The sequence below is a fragment of the Marmota marmota genome, unplaced genomic scaffold (genome assembly GCF_001458135.2).
Source record: "Marmota marmota marmota unplaced genomic scaffold, marMar, whole genome shotgun sequence".
NCBI classification, from domain to species: domain Eukaryota; kingdom Metazoa; phylum Chordata; class Mammalia; order Rodentia; family Sciuridae; genus Marmota; species Marmota marmota.
In genome coordinates, this window is record NW_026000222.1 from 16542830 (window position 1) to 16561560 (window position 18731).

The following is an 18731-nucleotide window of genomic DNA, read 5'->3' on the forward strand; positions in this document are numbered from 1 at the left end:
TAATGAATGCTCAAAGCATGTGCTCAGAGATTTAAGTTCGGATGTTACAGTTTAATTTCAGAATCAAGGATGACAGATTCAATCAGAGGGAAAATAAATCACCACAGACTTCCAGGTGCATTAATGCATACCTATACTGCCAGCAGCTTAGAAGAGTAAACAAGGAAGATCACAAGCTCAAAGTGGGCTTCAGCGACTTGGTGAGACTCTTGTCTCAAAATTAAAAATAAAAAGGGCTGGGAATGTGATTAAACATCCTATGGTTCAATCCCTGGCACCAAAAAAAAAAAAAGAGTCACCTCAGACTTGGCTAGGCTTGCATTTTGAGAATTGGCAGGGTGGAGGAGCCACTAGCTCTGCATTTGAGGGCCACAGATACAAGACTTAGACGTCTCAAGGAAGCCCAGGAACTCACCCAGCTCCATCTGTCTTTCACCCCTCATACACAAAATCCAGACCATCCTTATGGAATCACAGAATCTAAAATTCAAGTTCACTGGCCCTTCCACAGCAATTTTTCACAATAGAATTCCCTTCCTTCCTTCCTTTCTAACTTTTTTCTTTTTTTGAATAGATAATACACTAAACATATGAGAGATTCAAAACATTAAAAGGTAAAGATTCCCCCTCCTTAAGGAACAAGAGACTTTTCAACCTATACTTTTTTTGTGTGTGTATTGGGGGTCCTTTACCAAATCTCCCATCCACTTTTTTAATAGAATTTTTTAAAGTTAAAAACGAACACAATACATGGTTTTACTTATTTATTTTAATGAGATGCTAAGGATCAAACTGAGTAATTCACATGTTAGGCAAGGGCTCTACCACTGAGCTGCAACCCCAGACCGCCCCCATCCTTTATGAGACAGGGACTCCCTAAGCTGCTGAGGTTGGCCCCAAACATGAGATCTGAAGGCATGGGCCAGTTGCTAATTTAAGGCGGAATCCCGGACTCTCTCACCACCATCACCAGTTCCAAGCTCCACTGCATTAAGCTTCATGTCAGACAAACATTTATGAGGCAGAAGAGAACAAATAAGGTGACAAGTTGGTGCAGATCCTCAAGCAACATGACAAAGCAGACAAGACTGGACCCTCAGGAACAGTCCTGGTGTTCTATAACAGTTCCAGCATTGTGAACTGGCTGGGATAATATTCTGGATGACCACAAGATCAAACACTTAAGGTTTCAGGGGCAAATGCCAGCTTCAATGAGGGCAGGTATCTTCCAGTGCTTCAGGAAGGGCCCCCAAGACATACTGCCCTACACAGATGTAGCTTCTCAGAGACTAGACAGCACTCATGTAGAGCTCTTGTCAATGATGATTTTCCCCTCCACAGAGCAAGGAGGGTGAGCCGTGTTGGGAGTGAGGTACCAGGTGCAGTCATCAGCTTTATGACCCATCTGTGAGCTGTGAGGCTGGTTCAGAAGATTGAACTAGCAGCTGTACAAAGAAGGCGGCTTCCAGGAGGAGCATCCTCAGTGAGAGAGCACTGGCTTCAGCAAGCCTGATTTTGGCTAACTAAAATGCGATTCTGGATTAGGGATCTTTCCTGGTGTCCTAGGAGGTTGAACACACTTGTCAGCTAGGGTGCCCTTAATGCCTCTCAGGGCCTGGGGGCTGCTTGTTGCTTTGAAAGATGAGCTACTGGCCAGTATTGGAGTAATTGAGCATTGGACCATAGTAGCATAGTCTTTCACATAAAATGTGAAGAATAAAATGCATTTTGATTTTCTGTCATGTCATGATTTCTAGCAATAAATGATGTTTTCATGGGCTGCCTTAACTATAATTATCATGGGGTAGAATTCAATGTACTTAATAATTCACGTTCCAAATTGCCTCGTATAGAACAAAGAATCAGTTGAGTTTATTTTCTTTTTCTTGAATGACTACACATGGTTTATTTTCTTTTTTTGAAGAACGGGGACTGAAATGATAATGTGGTAATTTTGTAATGTCATTTTGTCATGAAGACGTTTCAAATTTTACATTAAAATGGGCCTGTCATTCCTGCTTTATAAATTCACTAGAGGCTCTCATTTTCCTTGGAACACCTTTAACATCTTTCTCATTGTCCACCAGCTTGAAATGTAACAAGTTTGCCATATTAGCTATAAATCTGGAGCCCCAACATGAACAACATAAAACCCTACTGTTGAGCAGACTTCACTACCTGTGTGACTTTGGATAGGGCCCTTAACATGTGCTTGAGACCTAACTTCTAAGAAGGAGAGGGTGCAAAGAATTTGTTTTTCGTTTTTTTTTTTTTTTTTTTTTTTTTTTTTGTGGAGCCCAAGATCAAACCCATGGCCTCACACATGCTAGGCAAACACTTCAAGGCTCTACAATTCCCAGGCACTGTGACACACGCCTGTAATCCCAGCACCTCAGGGCCTGTAATCCCAGAACCCTGGGAGGCTGAGGCATGAGGAGCTCAAGTTCAAAGCAAGCTTCAGCAAAAGCAAAGTGCTAAACAACTTAGTGAGACCCTGTCTCTAAATTAAATACAAAATAGGGCTAGGGATGTGGTTCAGTGGTTGAGTGCCCCTCAGTTTAATCTCTAGTACCAAAAAAGTAAATAAATAAATAATCTCTACCATTGAAGCACACCTCCAACTCATTAAAGGATTAAACTATGGGGAAGAATGAAGTCCCAAGGTGCCTATCTTTACTTTTATTCCTAAATGGAATGTTTTTCAACATGTTCTTTTTTTTTTTTGGTACTGGGAAGTGAACTCAGGAACATTCTACCACTGGGCAACAGCCCCAACCCTTCTTTTCTATTTCATTTGCAGACAGGGTCTCACTGAGGTGCTTAGGGACTAAGTTGCTGAGACAGGCTTTGAATTAAAAAAATCTCCGGCCTCAGCTTTTCAAGTGAAAGGAATTATAGGCGTACACCACCATGCAAGCCCAAATCTTAATTTACATTCAGGCCCACTTCCAAGGAGCATTCCCCCAACAAATAATCCACTCAAGTCTCTGCCTCTCCAACACTTAAATACTTAGAATCAGGGCCATGCAACCTACTTGTCTCTGTATTTAATCATGACTGACCAGTTTAATAATTTGGGTTCTCATACCACCTGTGGTCATGGGCTGTTCTCAACTCCCATTTGTACTACACAGACAGACTAGTTGACTAGGAAAGGTCAGAAGGGAGGGTCGAAGCAGAGTTTGCTTCTTTCACCCTATTTTCCATAAAATAGCAAGGATCTGAAGCCTGCCACTCAAGACACACATTCCTTCTGTGATCTCACTGGGTAGTGATGACATCACAAGCCTCAGTTTCCATGGCAGATTAATGCTAAGGAACTTCTTTACCAGTTCTCTACAAGACACCAAAGTGTCTGGTTGCTTCAGAGAATATGTCTGACCGAATATTTTATATTCAATCTAACTTGTCCGCTGTCCCCTGGGAGAGCAGAGCAGCAGGTAGGCCTAGGCCAGGCATCTGTAATGGAGCCCTGGTAAATATACAACCTCACTTGACTGCCACATCTTCCTTTGGGGTTTCCCCATCACACCTCAGAACTTCCCTACCCATGAGTAAGACCAATGGTCTGGTGCTCCCTCAAGGACCCACAGTGTTTCTGCTCACTGCTGAGGGCAAGTATTCAGAAAGGTTCTAATCTTTATCAATCTAGCCTTCCCCTTTAGCCTCCCCCAATGCTTCCTTCAGAGCACAGCTATAGTCTAGTACACACCTATAGTCCCAGCTGCTTGGGTGGCTAAATGGAAAGAGTACCTGAGCCTAGGAGTTGGGCTCAAGGATCTGGGCGGAAACATAATGAAGCCTGGGCAACATGGTGAGAGCACTCATCACCAAAACAGGAAGGAGGCTTCATTCTCAGATCCTTTCTTAATAAGAGTCTTAAAGAAGCCCAGTGTGCTTTTGTTATCCAGGGATAATTGAAGCATTTGAGGAAGGGCTATCAGTCTCTTATGAACCTCACCTTCAGACCCAGGCACCTATAGCATACTGTCATGGATACACTCACATGGATCCCCTTCACATCCCAGTCTGAAATGCTGAGAAAAAGGGTGTTCTCATACAGTTGGGAAGAACAGAAGGGCCAGGGGGAGAGGTGAAGTCATACAGAGACTGAAGTTCTGAGGAAACGATGTCTCAAGAAATGGATGTGCAAAGGCTATTGTGCCTAAACTTGGTATCGAGAATTTGGATCTCATTCTCTTAATCCCTCTGCCCCAGTATATAGCCTTCAGAAAGTGGTAGAGTTGGGCACAGTGGTATGGAACGATAATCCCAGCTATTCAGGAGGCTGAGGCAGGAGAATTGCTTGAGCTCAATTCGAGTCTAGTCTGGGGGAAACATAGTAAAACATAATCTCAAAAAAAAAAAAAAAAAGCAGCTGGGCACAGTGGTGCATATGTGTAATCCCAGTGGCTCGGGAGGCTGAGAGGGGACGATTATGAGTTCAAAGCCAGCCTCAGCAAAAGTGAGGCATTAAGCAACTCAGCGAGACCCTGCCTCTAAAAAAAATACAAAATAGGACTGGGGATGTGGCTCTGTGGTTGAGTGCCGCTGAGTTCAATCTCTGGTAGCCAACCCCCCACCCCACGGAAAAAAAAAAGAATTACAAAAATCTATAAAAATTAGTCTAGAATTCAGTGTGGCTGAAACAGGCTGTAACAATGGGTCCCACAGGGAGCTGCTAAGGTGGGAGGGGTTCTAATCCAATTTATATTAGACCAGATTTTCCAAACCTTGAAAATTATTTCCATTAAAAACTCAGAAATGACAGACCTTAAGATATTTTTCTCAGTTGTAGAAGGGAGAGACTGAGGGAGGGCTGTTTGGGATAATTTTGAGGTTTGACTATTATCCTCATGCTTCCTTTGGCTCCACAGAACTCAATTACTTTGATAGCAATCATCCCTTGAGGAGACAGGCAAAGCAACCATAGAGGTTAACAGGCAAAGGCTATGTTTGGGATGCCATGCGGAGAAGAGGGCTTCAGTCAGAAACAGGAAAGATTAGGAGAGGGAGGTACTAGCAGCTGAGTGCACAAAACACAAGTAACAGAAGTGTCTCATAAGTTCTGTTTTCTTTCCAGCAGCAGTGCCTTCCACATCTCCTCCTACACCTGCATACTACCATGTCCTCTACAGAGGATGTGGAGAAACCCAGGTGGGCTGGCATGGAGAGACATACTGCCTGGTTGGTGGCTACCGGCTCTATGGAGATGTTCCCTTGGCCACTCCACCAAAGGCCAAAGCAGAAAAGCCAGCAGAGAAGCCAGCCCAGAAGCCAGCCCAGAAGCCAACCCAGAAGCCAGCCCAGAAGCCAACCCAGAGAGCCAGAGAGGCTCCCAAGAAACGCCGAGCTCCAACAGAGGCAGAAAAGTCCCTGGGTTGTCCCAGCCCCAAAATTTGTACCAAGAGACCAATGTCAAAGAAGCTGGCTGGCTGAGCCTCTCTGTAGAGAGGTCTTGTATTTACCTATAACACTTAATGCATCTTTTTAAAAAAATTTTACTCATATTTTTTAAAGAAATAAAAAATTTTATTGTTGCTGTTGTTAATTATACAGTTATTCAAATATACAAAAATTTGAAAGAATCCCTGCAGGTGGTTGCAAATGATTTGCAATGGCGTTGCAACTAGGGCCTTGGTTCAGTTTGACATGGGAAACTAATGCAGCTTGATCTTGAGTTTTCAGAGCTCGGCAGAGCCAGCGACTGTATTTAAAAGCTATCATTTGTATTCCTCCTTCTCATTGGTATCGAGTAACTTCTTTGTAAGTGCATGTTTCTTTATAAGTGCACACTTCCCATTCTCAGGACATTATCAACAACAATTTTCTTGTCCTTTTCTTTTGTCCGTCTACACTACTGGAAATTCATTCCAGGGTTGTTCTACCTTTTATCTATATACCCAGCATTTTCTATTTTTTATTTGGAGACAAGGTCTCAGAACTTGCTCAGGCTGGCCTCAAACTTGTGATCCTCCTGTCTCAGCCTCCCAAGGAGCTGGGATTATTGGCATGTGCCATGATACCTTGCTCTCTTTACAAATTTCTTATTTTTTATTTAATTTTGTTAGTTGTCAATGGGTCTTTATTTAATTTATTTTTAAGCAGTTCTGAGAATCAAACCCTGTGCCCCACACATTCCAGGCAAGCACTCCACCACTGAGCCACAAACAGAGCCCTCTTGTTAGAATTTGCTACATTTCCTATGTTCTAGCCAATACAATGAATTACTTTAATAATTAGCATCTCAGGGGAAAGTAAAAGAGGAGGGAATCTTTAAAAATCTGAGGGGCTGGGGCTGTAGCTCAGTGGTAGCGTGCTCGCCTTGCATGTGGAAGGCACTGGGTTCGATCCTCAGCACCATGTAAAAATAAATGAAGGTATTGTGTCCATCTACAACTAAAAATATTTTAAAAATCTGAATAAAGGGGAGAAAAATCCAATAAATACAGTATATACACTACATAACTATTGAATGTTCACAGGATGTGCTCAGAAAGTTTAAGTTCAGTTGTTACAGTTTTAATTTCATGCTTAAGGATGACAGATTCAAAGAGTACATTAAATCATCACAGACTACCAGGTACAGTGGTGCACACCAATACTCCCAGCAGCTTGGGAGGGCAAGCGAGTAAAATCACAAGTCCAAAGCTGGCCTCAGCATCTTGGTGAGACTGTCTCAAGATTAAAAATAAAAAAGGCTGGGGATATAGATAAAAGGTAGAACAACCCTGGAATGAATTTCCAGTAGTGTAGACGGACAAAAGAAAAGGACAAGAAAATTGTTGTTGATAATGTCCTGAGAATGGGAAGTGTGCACTTATNCCCGCCCCGCCCCCCTCCCCCCCCCAAAAAAATCACCACAAACTGGACATATTGGGCCTGCATTTTGAGAATTGGCAGGGAGGAAGAGCCATTAGCTCTGCATTTCAGATAGAAACTTTAGAGGCAGGAGGATACAAACTTTAGAGGCCTCAAGGAAGCCTGGACACTCACCCAGCTGCATCTGTCCTTCACCACACACACACACACACACAATGCAGCCCTTCCTTAAAGAATTACAGGATCTAAAATTCAAGCTCACTGCCCCTTTCACAGCAATTTTCCACAATGGAATTTCCTTCCTTTCTTTCTAATTTTTTCCTTTTTTTTTTTTGTAAATACATAATACATTCAAAATGCAAGAGGTTCAAAAGTTAAGAAAGTACAATTTTCCCTACTTAAGGGATAAGAGACTCTTTTTTTAATTGACAATCTCAATTTTCTTTGAGACAGGGAGCTGATTGCTGAGGTTGCCCTCAAACTTGAGATCCTCCTGTGTACCTTGTGGAGTCACTGGAATTATAGGCATGTACCACTGTATCCAGTTCAATCTACACTTTCATACTTTTTAAAGCAGGAGGACAGGGCAGACAGTAGCTGGCATGTGCTGCTACGGCATACTGGTTGGTATCTGTTCTGACTGGCTAGTGCCAGTTGCTCATTATTTTAAGTAGCACCCCAGAGTATAAATGTACTGCCTATATAAGACTGAATAAAACTCAAGTTTCCTTCCCCAGAAGTAGTCAAAGTCCCTGGTTTATTGTTTTGTCTTTTCAATTATATTCTATAAATAAAAAAGGCAACATATATAAATACTCATTTCCCATTTTCCTTAAGTATACAGTAGTACACTATTTGAAATTCTTCTCATTGCTCTTCTCACAACATCAGGAGATCATTCCAAATCATTTCAATTCTGCTCCTTATAGAACGGAGTAGCACACAGTCATGAGAAAAAACAGCAATAAGTTTTCAACTGCTCATAGACAATTTCAAATTTCTGTTAATTTTTTGAAGGTAATATCCACAAAGCCCTCTGGTTTATTAAGCAGGCAGGCAGGCATTCTGAAGCCTCCTTACCTAAAGCATTGGTGTCAGGGTGGGTGACTTCTCAGAGCATAGTGGCTGACTCTGAACACTGGGCCAGGGGAACATCTACTATGTCTACACTGTCGACCTTCTGCTCTGATGCCTTACACTCAGCAACCTCAACCTGCTTTTATTATCTATTCCAAACCTGTCCTTTTTCAACATCTGATCACAGCTAAAGAAAAAGAAACCTGCTTCCTAGCTACCAGTCAATCCTTCCTGAACTACAACCACTTTATCCCACCACCACACACCCAACAATTTGCCAGCCAATACCCATATCCAAACCTCTGGCCTTTTGTCATTCTAATCCACCAGACACATGGCTTCTCTGCTCCAAAAAAAAGGGGGGGGGGCAAAGATACCAAAGTCCAAGTCCAGCTGATCTGATCCCAACTAAAGTTTGCGATCCTATGCTCCTTTGCTCCCTCTTCATCTCCTATTCCCCAGTCCTCTGATGAAAATGAGCCATTCACAGTTCTGGCTTCACCACCTAGGGGCCTCCATGCTCCTGCACATGCTACTCTTCTCATCTGTCCTATAACTCTTCCTCAAGGACCACATTTCCTCATCAAAAACAAGTTTAAGGGTGCCTTTCCACTCTGTTATCAGGCTTAACATAGCCTTCTAGTCTGATCTCTTCTGATATGACACAGCATCTTGACAAAGCCCAGGTCCTATTATTATTTTTTTTTTTTGGCCTTTTTTTTTTTCCTTAAACAGTACCTGGGGTTGACCCTGGGCCTTGTACATGCTGGGCAAATGCTGTACAAATGAGCTGCATCCCCAGTTCTTTTTATTGTTTTATTTTGAGACAAGGTCTGCCTAAGTTGCCTGGGATGGCTTCATATTTGCAATCCTCCTGCCTCAGCCTTCCAAATAACTGGGATTACAGGCATGGACCACCATGCCTGGCCCTGTTCCAGTTGTGCTTATTGATCCACTAACAGACTTTCAAGCATTTTCTTCATCCAGCTCAGGATCTAGTCCAGAACTGGGTACTGTACCTAGCCATCATGTCTTGTTAGCTTCCTTTAATCTCCATAGGATACTTCTGAGAAATATAAAGAAATCAATTTACCTTGGTGGAATATTCTTTTGGACAGCCCATGTTGACGTCAATACCAGCTACATCATTTTCTCTGGAAAAACATGAAAAGCAAAAAGGAAATAAACATTAAAGGGCTGGAGTTGTGGCTCAGAGGTAGAGTGCTCAACTAGCATACATGAGGCACTGGGTTCGATCCTCAGCAACATATAAGAAAATGAAATAAAGATATTGTGTGTCCACCTACAAGTAAAAAGTAAATATTAAAAAAAAAAACAACATTCAAACTGAGGGAAGAAACTAGAGTAAAAAGCATGGATGAGTCTGTGCTCATAAACCTGTCATTGTGAGTCTGGATTCAAGAAACACACCACCCTCAATGACAGACTTCATCTGAGCAGAGTTCCAGAGGAAAGACATAACGTATCTACACATTGAAAAGAGCTAGGTATTGAGGTCTTTGTTACAATGGAGTTGTGTCAGATAATTCAAATACCAAGTTACACTCATGCTAAATTCAATTCCAAGGCAGCATTTCTCACTGGGGTAATGAAAGCTATTTGCCAAGGCAAAGATGTGACATAAGCACAAGAGCCCTTTGCCAGAGCAACTCCTCTGGCATAAGTTACAGGACTGCCTTCAGTTGCTGGGTGACACAGGTAGCTTACTCCAAATAATTATCAAATGCAGAAAGAACTTGGACCTCATTCTCTGATTTTAACAGTCTGTGATCAAAAGCAATTACTGCCCGAGTCTCTTCTTGCTATCACTGTCATCAATATCAGAAGGGAACATTTACTAAGCACTCCCAATGTGTGACATTCTCCAAATAACATGCCTTATTTCACTTGCCCTACACTATGCCAGAGGATGTTACTACTACTGGTATCCTTTCACATAGAAAGGAACAAAATGATCAGCAAGGTTAAGTAACTTCCTAAGGTCACACAGTTAGCCAGTAGCAAACCATTAACTCTAAAACCCACTCTTAAACCGTGAATACTCTGCTGCCTTTATTAACTCCAGAAGCAATAAGTCTCACCTACACTGAGAGTTAAAGCCTCAGGACTCACAATCAGAAGTATCCCCCAAAAAGGGAATCCCATAAATAAACATTAAAATTGGGCCTTCACATGGGGGTCTCTGCGGTCTGGGAACAGTGGGTACATTTGAATCCCAGGACAGCCTTCAGATGCCATAAACAGGAAAGGAAATCACCCTCAGTTGAAAATAGTAACATGCCAGGAGGCAGAAGTGTGGGTCACTTCCAAAGTCACCAGTGACAGTAAGACCTCTTAACTCCAGTAAAGACAAAGGGAGCTCAAGAGGGAGGAACTTACACAAGCCTGGCCACAGCAAGTGCTCGCTCGGCATCTGAGGTTCCCTAGGAACACAAAAGGCTTCATCAACCAATGCCCTGAAAAAGGCAAATGTGCGTGACAAACACACCCATCTCCCCCACCACACACACACACACACACACACACACACACGTACACACACACTCTTTCTTTTCCACTCTCTATTTCGCTCTTACAAACACACACACACACAGGCACACACACACACACACACACAACACACATTGTCATGCCAACAAGCAGTTTGGGCCAGTTTTCTCCCAAAAAGCCAGCCCAATATATTAGCTCACTGGTTTAAAAAAAAAAAAGATGGACTTGGAAGGCCTAAACAATGTCATTAATGCTGTTGTTACTTTCCAACATACAAAAACATGAAAAAAAATTTTATAGAAAACATTCAGATACCACAACTTAGAATCCATAATTATATCTACTTGATCACATACCCACTCATTGTCATCAACTTTATAAAAACTTAAACATCTTTTGGGAGCTATTTCTAAAAAAGCTCCAAGAAATGTCTAGTGCAAGAGAAGAGAGCTATAGTTTAACTACCCAGACACCGAGACACACACCTATAATCACAGTGGCTGGGGAGGTTGAGGCAGGAATATTGCAAGTTTAAAGCCAGCCTCAGCAATTCAGTAAAGCTTTAAGCAACTTCGTGAAACCCTGTCTCAAAATAAAAAATAAAAAGGGCTGGGGATGTGGCTCAGGGGTTGAGTACCCTTGAGCTCAATCCCTGCTATCAAAAAAACAAATACAAACAAAAAATTCAAAAGTTTACTGTTAAGGAAATCTAATTCCTTTGATAGGAAATAAATTCAGACTATAAAAAATAAGCAGTATGATATGAATACTCAATGTTACAGATTAGAAAAATAAATCTAGAGACCTTTAATTAAGTAAATTAAATCTGAGACTTGCAGGCATGTAACAGACTGTGTCAGCTTGATTTCCATAATCTGTCTCCAATACTGTAAGTACTCAGGAATGACCCTTTGAAAAATGGTCAAATCTTCAGGAAGTCCCTGCTATGCAAAGTAGCTCAGGCACTCAATAGTGGCCAGCACAGGACCCAAGCAATGAAACAGGAGATAGGAATACTCAGGAGGACACTTGACATTAGGGTCTCATACCATCTGGAAGACCACTCTGCTCTGTTCTCTTTCACAGGTGCGGAAGATGACTCGGTCATCAGGGGCTACAAAATCCACTGTTTTGAGCACCTCTGCAAGAAAACACAAATACATGGGATGCAAGTTCAGACTAGCCTAAGCCCTGGCAGTGAACACAGCCAAGCATAACCTTGAAAAGAAAAAAGGGATCAGATGATTCCTACAAAATAAGTATGCACTGGGAGGCATCTAAGGTGCTGATATGGTCCATCTCACGACACAGGTAATGGTTGGTTCACTTTATAATTATTTGTTAAATTGCATATTTAGGTTTTATGCACTTTTTCTGCGTGATTACAAGCACTTTACAATTTTTTGAAATACTGGAAAAAAATGTACACACATTTAATTTGTGTTTCAATACTAGAACTGTCCTGGAAGATGGCACTTTGAGGGTCTGCAAGTGATCATTTCTTAATTACTTAGAGTAATTAAGTGGAGGAGTACTCTATTTCAGTCAGTCTTCACTATTATTTGCAGTTGCATATTTTCAAATTCATCGATTTAGTAAAATTAATTTATAACCCTAAATCAATACATGTGGTGTTTCCAGTCATTCAGGGACAGACAGTAAGTGACAACAAATTGGAGTCACCTGATGTACATACACATCTCCAGCTGAGTTCAAACACAGTGCCACTTGTCTTCTTGTTTTAGCTCTTATACTGTAAAAATGAGCCCTTTTTATGGTATATTTAGCCCTTCATTTTGTGTATTTTGGTGCTTTTTGTTAGTGATCTCACTGTTTAAAATGGATCCAAGCATAGTGCTGAAGTTCTGTCTATTATCTTAAGCAAAAGAAGGCTGTGGTGAACCTAAAGGTCAAAACACTTGTATTCGATAAGCCTTGGTTATGACAATATAGTGCTATTGGCTCTTGAGTTCAAGGTTAATGAATCAATGATATATTGGTTGGAGCTGCCAGTACCGCTCCAACATATGCTTAACATGCACAAGGCTCTGGGTTTGAACCCTAGCTCCTAAATAAATAAACAGCATGTCTTTGAACAGAAACAAATGAAATAAACTAAGTGTAAGTGATGATCAGATGATGAAAATATGACCAGAGGCTAGCAAAAACCTAATCCTGTATTTCCCCTAGGGTCACCTGGTTCAATAGTCATGAATAGATTTTAAGTGTTTCTCAGCAATTTAACCGAACATTAACAAAAATCAACTACATCTCATATATCCTTCTTCTTTTTTTTTCTTAGTTGTTGATTGACCTTTATTTTATTTATGTGTGTGGTGCTGAGAACCAAACCCAGTGCCTCACACATGCCAGACAAATGCACTACTGCTGAGCCACACCAGAAGCTCAACAAAAGCTTCTATCATCATTGACTTTCAAAGATGACTAATATAATAAAAATATACAATGTGGCAGATGGGTGAATATACCTATCTTGAAGGCTGTTTTGAGAACTAAGATCTTTTAAAGCATGTAAAGCATTTCCATAAATGGAATCTGGAATTATCATCCCAGCATTGAACAGCTTAGAAGGCTAAAAAGACATGTTGGGAGAGGTAATCGAAGTAATCTCTCACAGAGAAAGCTTAACACTGGCAGGAAGAAAGGTGAGAGAACCACAAAAACTAGGGTGTGCTTATAATGAAGTTTACTGATAAAAGCAAAATACTGAAACCCCAGTAAAGGCACTAGGGAAACCAATTTTAATGTATCTGATAGGCAAAAATGTAAAAAAGTGGCTAAACAGTATATGCCACACAATCCCAAGGGAAGGGGGCACAGATAAAAAGTGGTCACATTTTTAAATATTACACATTTTTCATAATATACGCGTAGGAAAACCCACATTATTCCTCTTTATGCTTAATTCTTTTGTTGTTGTGGTGGTACATGGGAATGACCCCAGAATCTCATGAACGCTGGGGAAGTTCCTACCACTGAGCTACATGCAAAACCCTATAATAACCTTTCTTTTTGGTACTGGAGATTCAAACTAGGGGTAATTTTCCAATGAGCTACATCCCTAAGCCTCTTTATTTTTAATTTTGAGACAGGTCTTGCTAAGTTGCTGAGGGTAGCCTCCTGCCTCAGCCTCATGAGTCACTGGGATTACAGAGGTGTGCCACTGTACCCACCCTGATTAACTCTTTAAGTATGAGATTATGGAGGATTTTCATTTTCTAGGTTTTATGGATTCATAATATTGATTTTTTTCATAACATACAAAAATGTAAATAAAAGAGAATTTGACGAAATTGAGTCATGACTTTTTGTGAAATATCAAGATTTGATATATACATGTGTATATGTACGTATGTATGTATCAGAAACCTCAAAGATTACCACAACTCTAATTAAAGCAGAATCAGCCTCATCAATAAACTAGAAGAAAACCCACAGTTCACCACAAGCACTTCCATTTTCACAGGGCTTAAGGTGTACAAACTACTTACTGTTTCCTTATCTTATTTCGTCTTCACTTTAACTATACAATTTAAGTAAACTAAGGCTCATAATTACATTTGAATGATAAGAAATTGTGGTGGAAAGAAGTCCTATGACTTGCCCAAGTCACAGGCCAGGCCAAGCACTGAAGCCATTGTGACTTCAAGGATCCTAGGGTCCCTTCTGTATACGAAACATGGTCATTTCTATGTCACCAAGGCATTCTTAGCCTGCTTCACATCAGGCTTTAGGTGGAGAGCAATGACTGCTCTCAAGGGAGCACATGATCCACACACATTATGCAGCCAGGCAGGAACCCAGGTAGGGCCAGTGGTAGTGTCACCTAAGCCAAATGAGCACACACACAATTCTGGGCCAGGGCTGGACTCACCATTGACAACTCTCTTGCACTGAAGCATCTTGAGGTCAATCAGCTCCTGTAGAGAAATTGGAGAACAATGGTCAGTCCTGGACATGTAGATCCTGGACACAAGAGAAGGCCTTGGACTCAGGAAAACCACCTTCATTTCACATCACATGGGTATTACATGGACGGTCACACTAGTACTAACAACAAATCGTGATTTGGGGGATATGTAATGTGGTCCTCTCCACCCAAGCATGGAAAACAGGGCCCTGAGTAAGCTATCCTCAATCAGGTTATCAGGTTATCTTAACAGGAACCTTGGAGATATTTGAGGAAGGATGAGCCACTCAGAGAGCAGATAACTACCTAGAACGTGGATACTGAGATATTCTCCTCATTTATTAGTCTCAGCTCAAGCCCACTCCCCTCAAACAACCTCTCACCTCGATCCCTAGGCAGAAGGTGACAAGTGAAGAGCTCTGAAGAAAGGCCTAATGAATGATAAAACTGGGACCAGGGCAGAGAAGCATAGAGACGAAGATTTGAGATGAACACAGGAATGAAAAGTCTATCCAGTGAGTTCCCCAACTCAGGAAACATTCAAGCAGACACAGAAAGAAAAGAAATAAGGGGTTCTTCAAATTTAGTATCATAAGCATGGAGGGAGTTGGGCACCATGGCACATACCTGTAATCCCAGCCTCAGATACTTACTAAGACCTCAGTAACTTAAAAAAAACCTGTCTCAAGATTAAAAAAAAAAAAAATTAAAAGAATTGGGGATAGGGGTCAGTGGTAAAGCATCCCTTGGTTCAATCCCCACTACCATAAAAAAAAAAAAAATAGAAAGAGGGCTGGGAGGGGCTGGGGATGCGGCTCAAGCGGTAGCACGCTCGCTTGGCAAGTGTGTGGCCCGGGTTCGATCCTAAGCACAACATACAAACAAAGATGTTGTGTCCGCCGAAAACTAAAAAAAAAAATAAATATCAAAAATTCTCTCTCTTTCTCTCTCTCTTAAAAAAAAAAGAAAGAAAGAAAGAGGGCTGGGATTGTGGCTCAACGGTAGAGCGCTCCCCTAGCACGGGCGCAACCCGGGTTCGATTCTCAGCACCACATAAAAATAAATAAATAAATAAATGCATTGTGTTGTGTTGTGTCCATCTAAAAAAAAGATTCATTCTCTCTCTCTTTAAAAAAAATAGAAAAATTAATATGACATTTCCAGATAAACAATGAAATACACCTCATATGATCATTAGGATGGCTATTATTTTAAAAAGAAAATCATAGGCATAAATTTGTCAGGGACAAATCCTCTAAAAGGGAAACGAGGAAAACTATGCCATTGATAATAGCTTCAAAAAAAAATACTTGCAAATTAACCTAACAAAAGAGGTGAAAGACCTCTACAAAGAAAACTACAGAACGCTAAAGAAAGAAATTGAGGCAGACCTTAGAGGATGGAAATATCTCCCTTGTTCTTGGATAGGAAGAATTAATATGTCAAAATGGCCATATAACTAAAAGCATTATACAGATTTAATGCAATTCCAATCAAAATCCCAATGACATTCCTCATAGAAATAGAAAAAGCAGTCATGAAATTCACCTGGACAAATGAGAGACCCAGAATAGCCAAAGCAATTCTTAGCAAGAAGAATGAAGCAGGTGGCATCACTATACCAGACCTTAAATTATACTACAGAGCAACACTAACAAAAACAGCATGGTACTGGCACCAAAATAGACTGGTAGGTCAATGGTACAGAATAGAGGACACAGAGACTAACCCACATAATTACAGTTATCTTATTTTTTTATTAAAAAAAATATTTATTTTTAGTTGTAGTTAGACCCAAGGTATTGTACCTTTATTTTTTTTTTAATTTATTTTTATGTGGTGCTGAGGATCGAACCCAGGGCCTTACATGTGCTAAGCTAGCGCTCTACCACTGCGCCACAACTCCAGCCCCATTTACAGTTATCTTATATTAGACAAAGGCTCCAAAAACATACATTGGAGAAAAGACAGCCTCTTCAAAAATGGTGCTGGGAAAACTGGAACTCCATATGCAACAAAATGAAATTAAATCCCTATTTCTCACCATGCATAATACTCAACTCAAAGTGGATCAAGGACCTAGGAATTAAACCAGAGACCCTGCGTCTAACAAAAGAAAAAGTAGGCCTAGATCTCAATCATATCGGATTAGGACACTATTTCCTTAAGAGCACTCCTATAGCGCAAGAAGTATAAACAAGAATTAATAAATGGGATGGGACTGGGGCTGTGGCTCAGCGATAGAGCGCTCGCCTCACAGGCGCGAGACCCTGGGTTCGAACCTCAGCACCACATAAAAAAAAAGTGAAATAAAGGTCTTTAAAAACAAAATTAAAAAAAGAATTAATAAATGGGATGGATTGGAACTAAAAAGTTTCTTCTCAACAAAAGGAAAAAATCAGTGAGGTGAAGAGAGAGCCTAGAGCTTGGGAGCAAACTTTTACCACTTGCACATCAGAGCACTAATCTCTAGGGTATATAAAGAACTGAAAAAGCTAAACACCAAAATAACAAATAACCCAATCAATAAATGGGCCAAGGACCTGAACAGACACTTCTCAGAAGAGGATATACAATCAGTCAACAAATATATAAAAAGATGTTCAACACTCTAGCTATTAGAGAAATGCAAATCAAAACTACTCTAAGATTTCATCTTACTCCAGTCAGAATGGCAGCTATTAAGAATACAAACAGGGCTGGGGATGTGGCTCAAGCGGTAGCACGCTCGCCTGGCATGCGTGCGGCCAGGTTCGATCCTCAGCACCACATACAAACAAAGATGTTGTGTCCGCTGAAAACTGAAAAAATAAATATTAAAATTCTCTCTCTCTCTCTTTAAAAAAAAAATACAAACAATAATAAGTGTTGGTAAGGATGTGGGGAAAAAGGCACACTCATACACTGCTGGTAGGACTGCAAAATGGTGCAGCCAATATGGAAAACAGTATGGAGATTCCTTAGAAAACTTGGAATGGAACCACCATTTGATCCAGCTATTCCACTCCTCAGTTTATACCCAGAGGACTTAAAAACAGCATACTACAGGGACACAGCTGTTAGACCAGGACGCAAGAAAAGAGCACTGACTCCAATTAAAATCAAATTAAAGCAAGCTTATTATTTCGGCTGCCTCTCCCACCCAAAACCACAGGAACAAGACAGCAGCCGCAGCTTTCCTGCAGTTCAGCTTTATAGCCCAGAAAGTTACACAAAGGGGGGTTACAGATAACAGAACTCTGAGGAGCATAACACAAATGGTAGTTTACAGTTTTTGCTGGCCCCAACATCAGAATCTATGAGGATCATTAGAGCCTCAGAGAGGGACGTTATCTGGCCAAGGAAGGCCAATATTTATGAGGTGTCACTAAAGTTTCAGAGAGGGCTGCTATCTGGTCAGAGAGCCAGGCACGGGTGAGTTCAAGGCACAGGCAGGCATTCCAAGCAGGTTCAGAATTTGCAGTAATTTATAGTAAAGCCAAAATTATCTTTTCATGGCTTTGTGGCGAGATGGCTCCCAATTTTGAGAGAAAATCAGGTTGGGTCTATCAACAGCCACATCAATGTTTATTGCAGCACATAATAGCTAGACTGTAGAACCAACGTGGATGCCTCAGTAGATGAATGGATAAAGAAAACGTGGTATATACATACAAAATGGAATATTACTCAGCAATAAAAGAGAATAAAATCATGACATTTGCAGGTAAATGGAAGGAGTTGGAGAATATAATGCAAAGTGATGTTAGCCAATCCCCAAAAAACAATGTCGAATGTTTTCTCTGATATAAAGAGGCTTATTCATAGTGGGGTTGGGAGGGGGACCATGGGAATATTAGAGGAACTCTAGATAGGGCAAAGAGGATGGAAGAAGGAAGGGGGCAAGAGGTGTAAAAAAGATGGTGAATGAGATGGACATCATTACCATGAGTACAAGTATGAAGACACAAATTGTGTGAATATACTTTCTATACAACCAGAGATATTAAAAATTGTACTCCATATGTGTAATAGGAATTGTAATGCATTCTGCTGTCATATATGAAAAATTAGAATAAAAAATCTGAAGGGTTCTGTGTTTGGGATTGGTGTCCCTGAGGACTTCATGGCTGTGACATGCTTGGTGCCTGGGAAAGTTCCTGTGCAAAGGCATAGGATGCCCCGTTGCTATGGTAATGCCCTCCATGCTAGAGTCTTATCAGCTTCCACCGTAATCTTAGGCACATAACTCCTGGGAATAAAGGAACTTGTTTGCTTGGTAACTATGTTTCACCAAGATCAGGCACTCCTGGAGCTGCCAGCGTAACAGTAACTTCAGACAATGGACCTCCTTGAGAAATGTACAAATTCCTGAACTTTACATATTGTAATTATGAAATGTAACTTCAGA

General features: G+C 40.9%; 2 protein-coding genes across 15 annotated transcripts in view; one reads left to right on the top strand and one right to left on the bottom strand.

Annotated features, from left to right (window-relative positions):
- Dus2 (dihydrouridine synthase 2) overlaps nt 1-18731 on the bottom strand; it is a 106232-nt gene that overhangs the window by 17076 nt on the left and 70425 nt on the right. For 8 of the 14 annotated variants that reach the window (XM_048792441.1, XM_048792440.1, XM_048792442.1 and 5 more), the window contains 4 exons: nt 14306-14351; nt 11460-11551; nt 10300-10343; nt 8993-9053 (listed from right to left, as the gene is read on the bottom strand). The exons of 3 other annotated variants lie outside the window; for them this stretch is intronic. In XM_048792441.1, the coding sequence (XP_048648398.1) occupies nt 8993-9053; nt 10300-10343; nt 11460-11551; nt 14306-14351 (243 nt within the window). Of the gene's footprint in view, nt 1-8992; nt 9054-10299; nt 10377-11459; nt 11552-14305; nt 14353-18731 lie in introns of those variants that run through there. 3 more of the 14 variants (XM_048792446.1, XM_048792447.1, XM_048792448.1) reach the window with 3 other exon arrangements.
- Nucleotides 3374-5691, top strand: Dpep2nb (DPEP2 neighbor). The gene is made up of 2 exons (XM_048792449.1): nt 3374-3440; nt 5084-5691. Exons 1-2 carry the CDS (start codon nt 3374-3376, stop codon nt 5437-5439), a joined length of 423 nt encoding a protein of 140 aa, XP_048648406.1. The 3' UTR covers nt 5440-5691.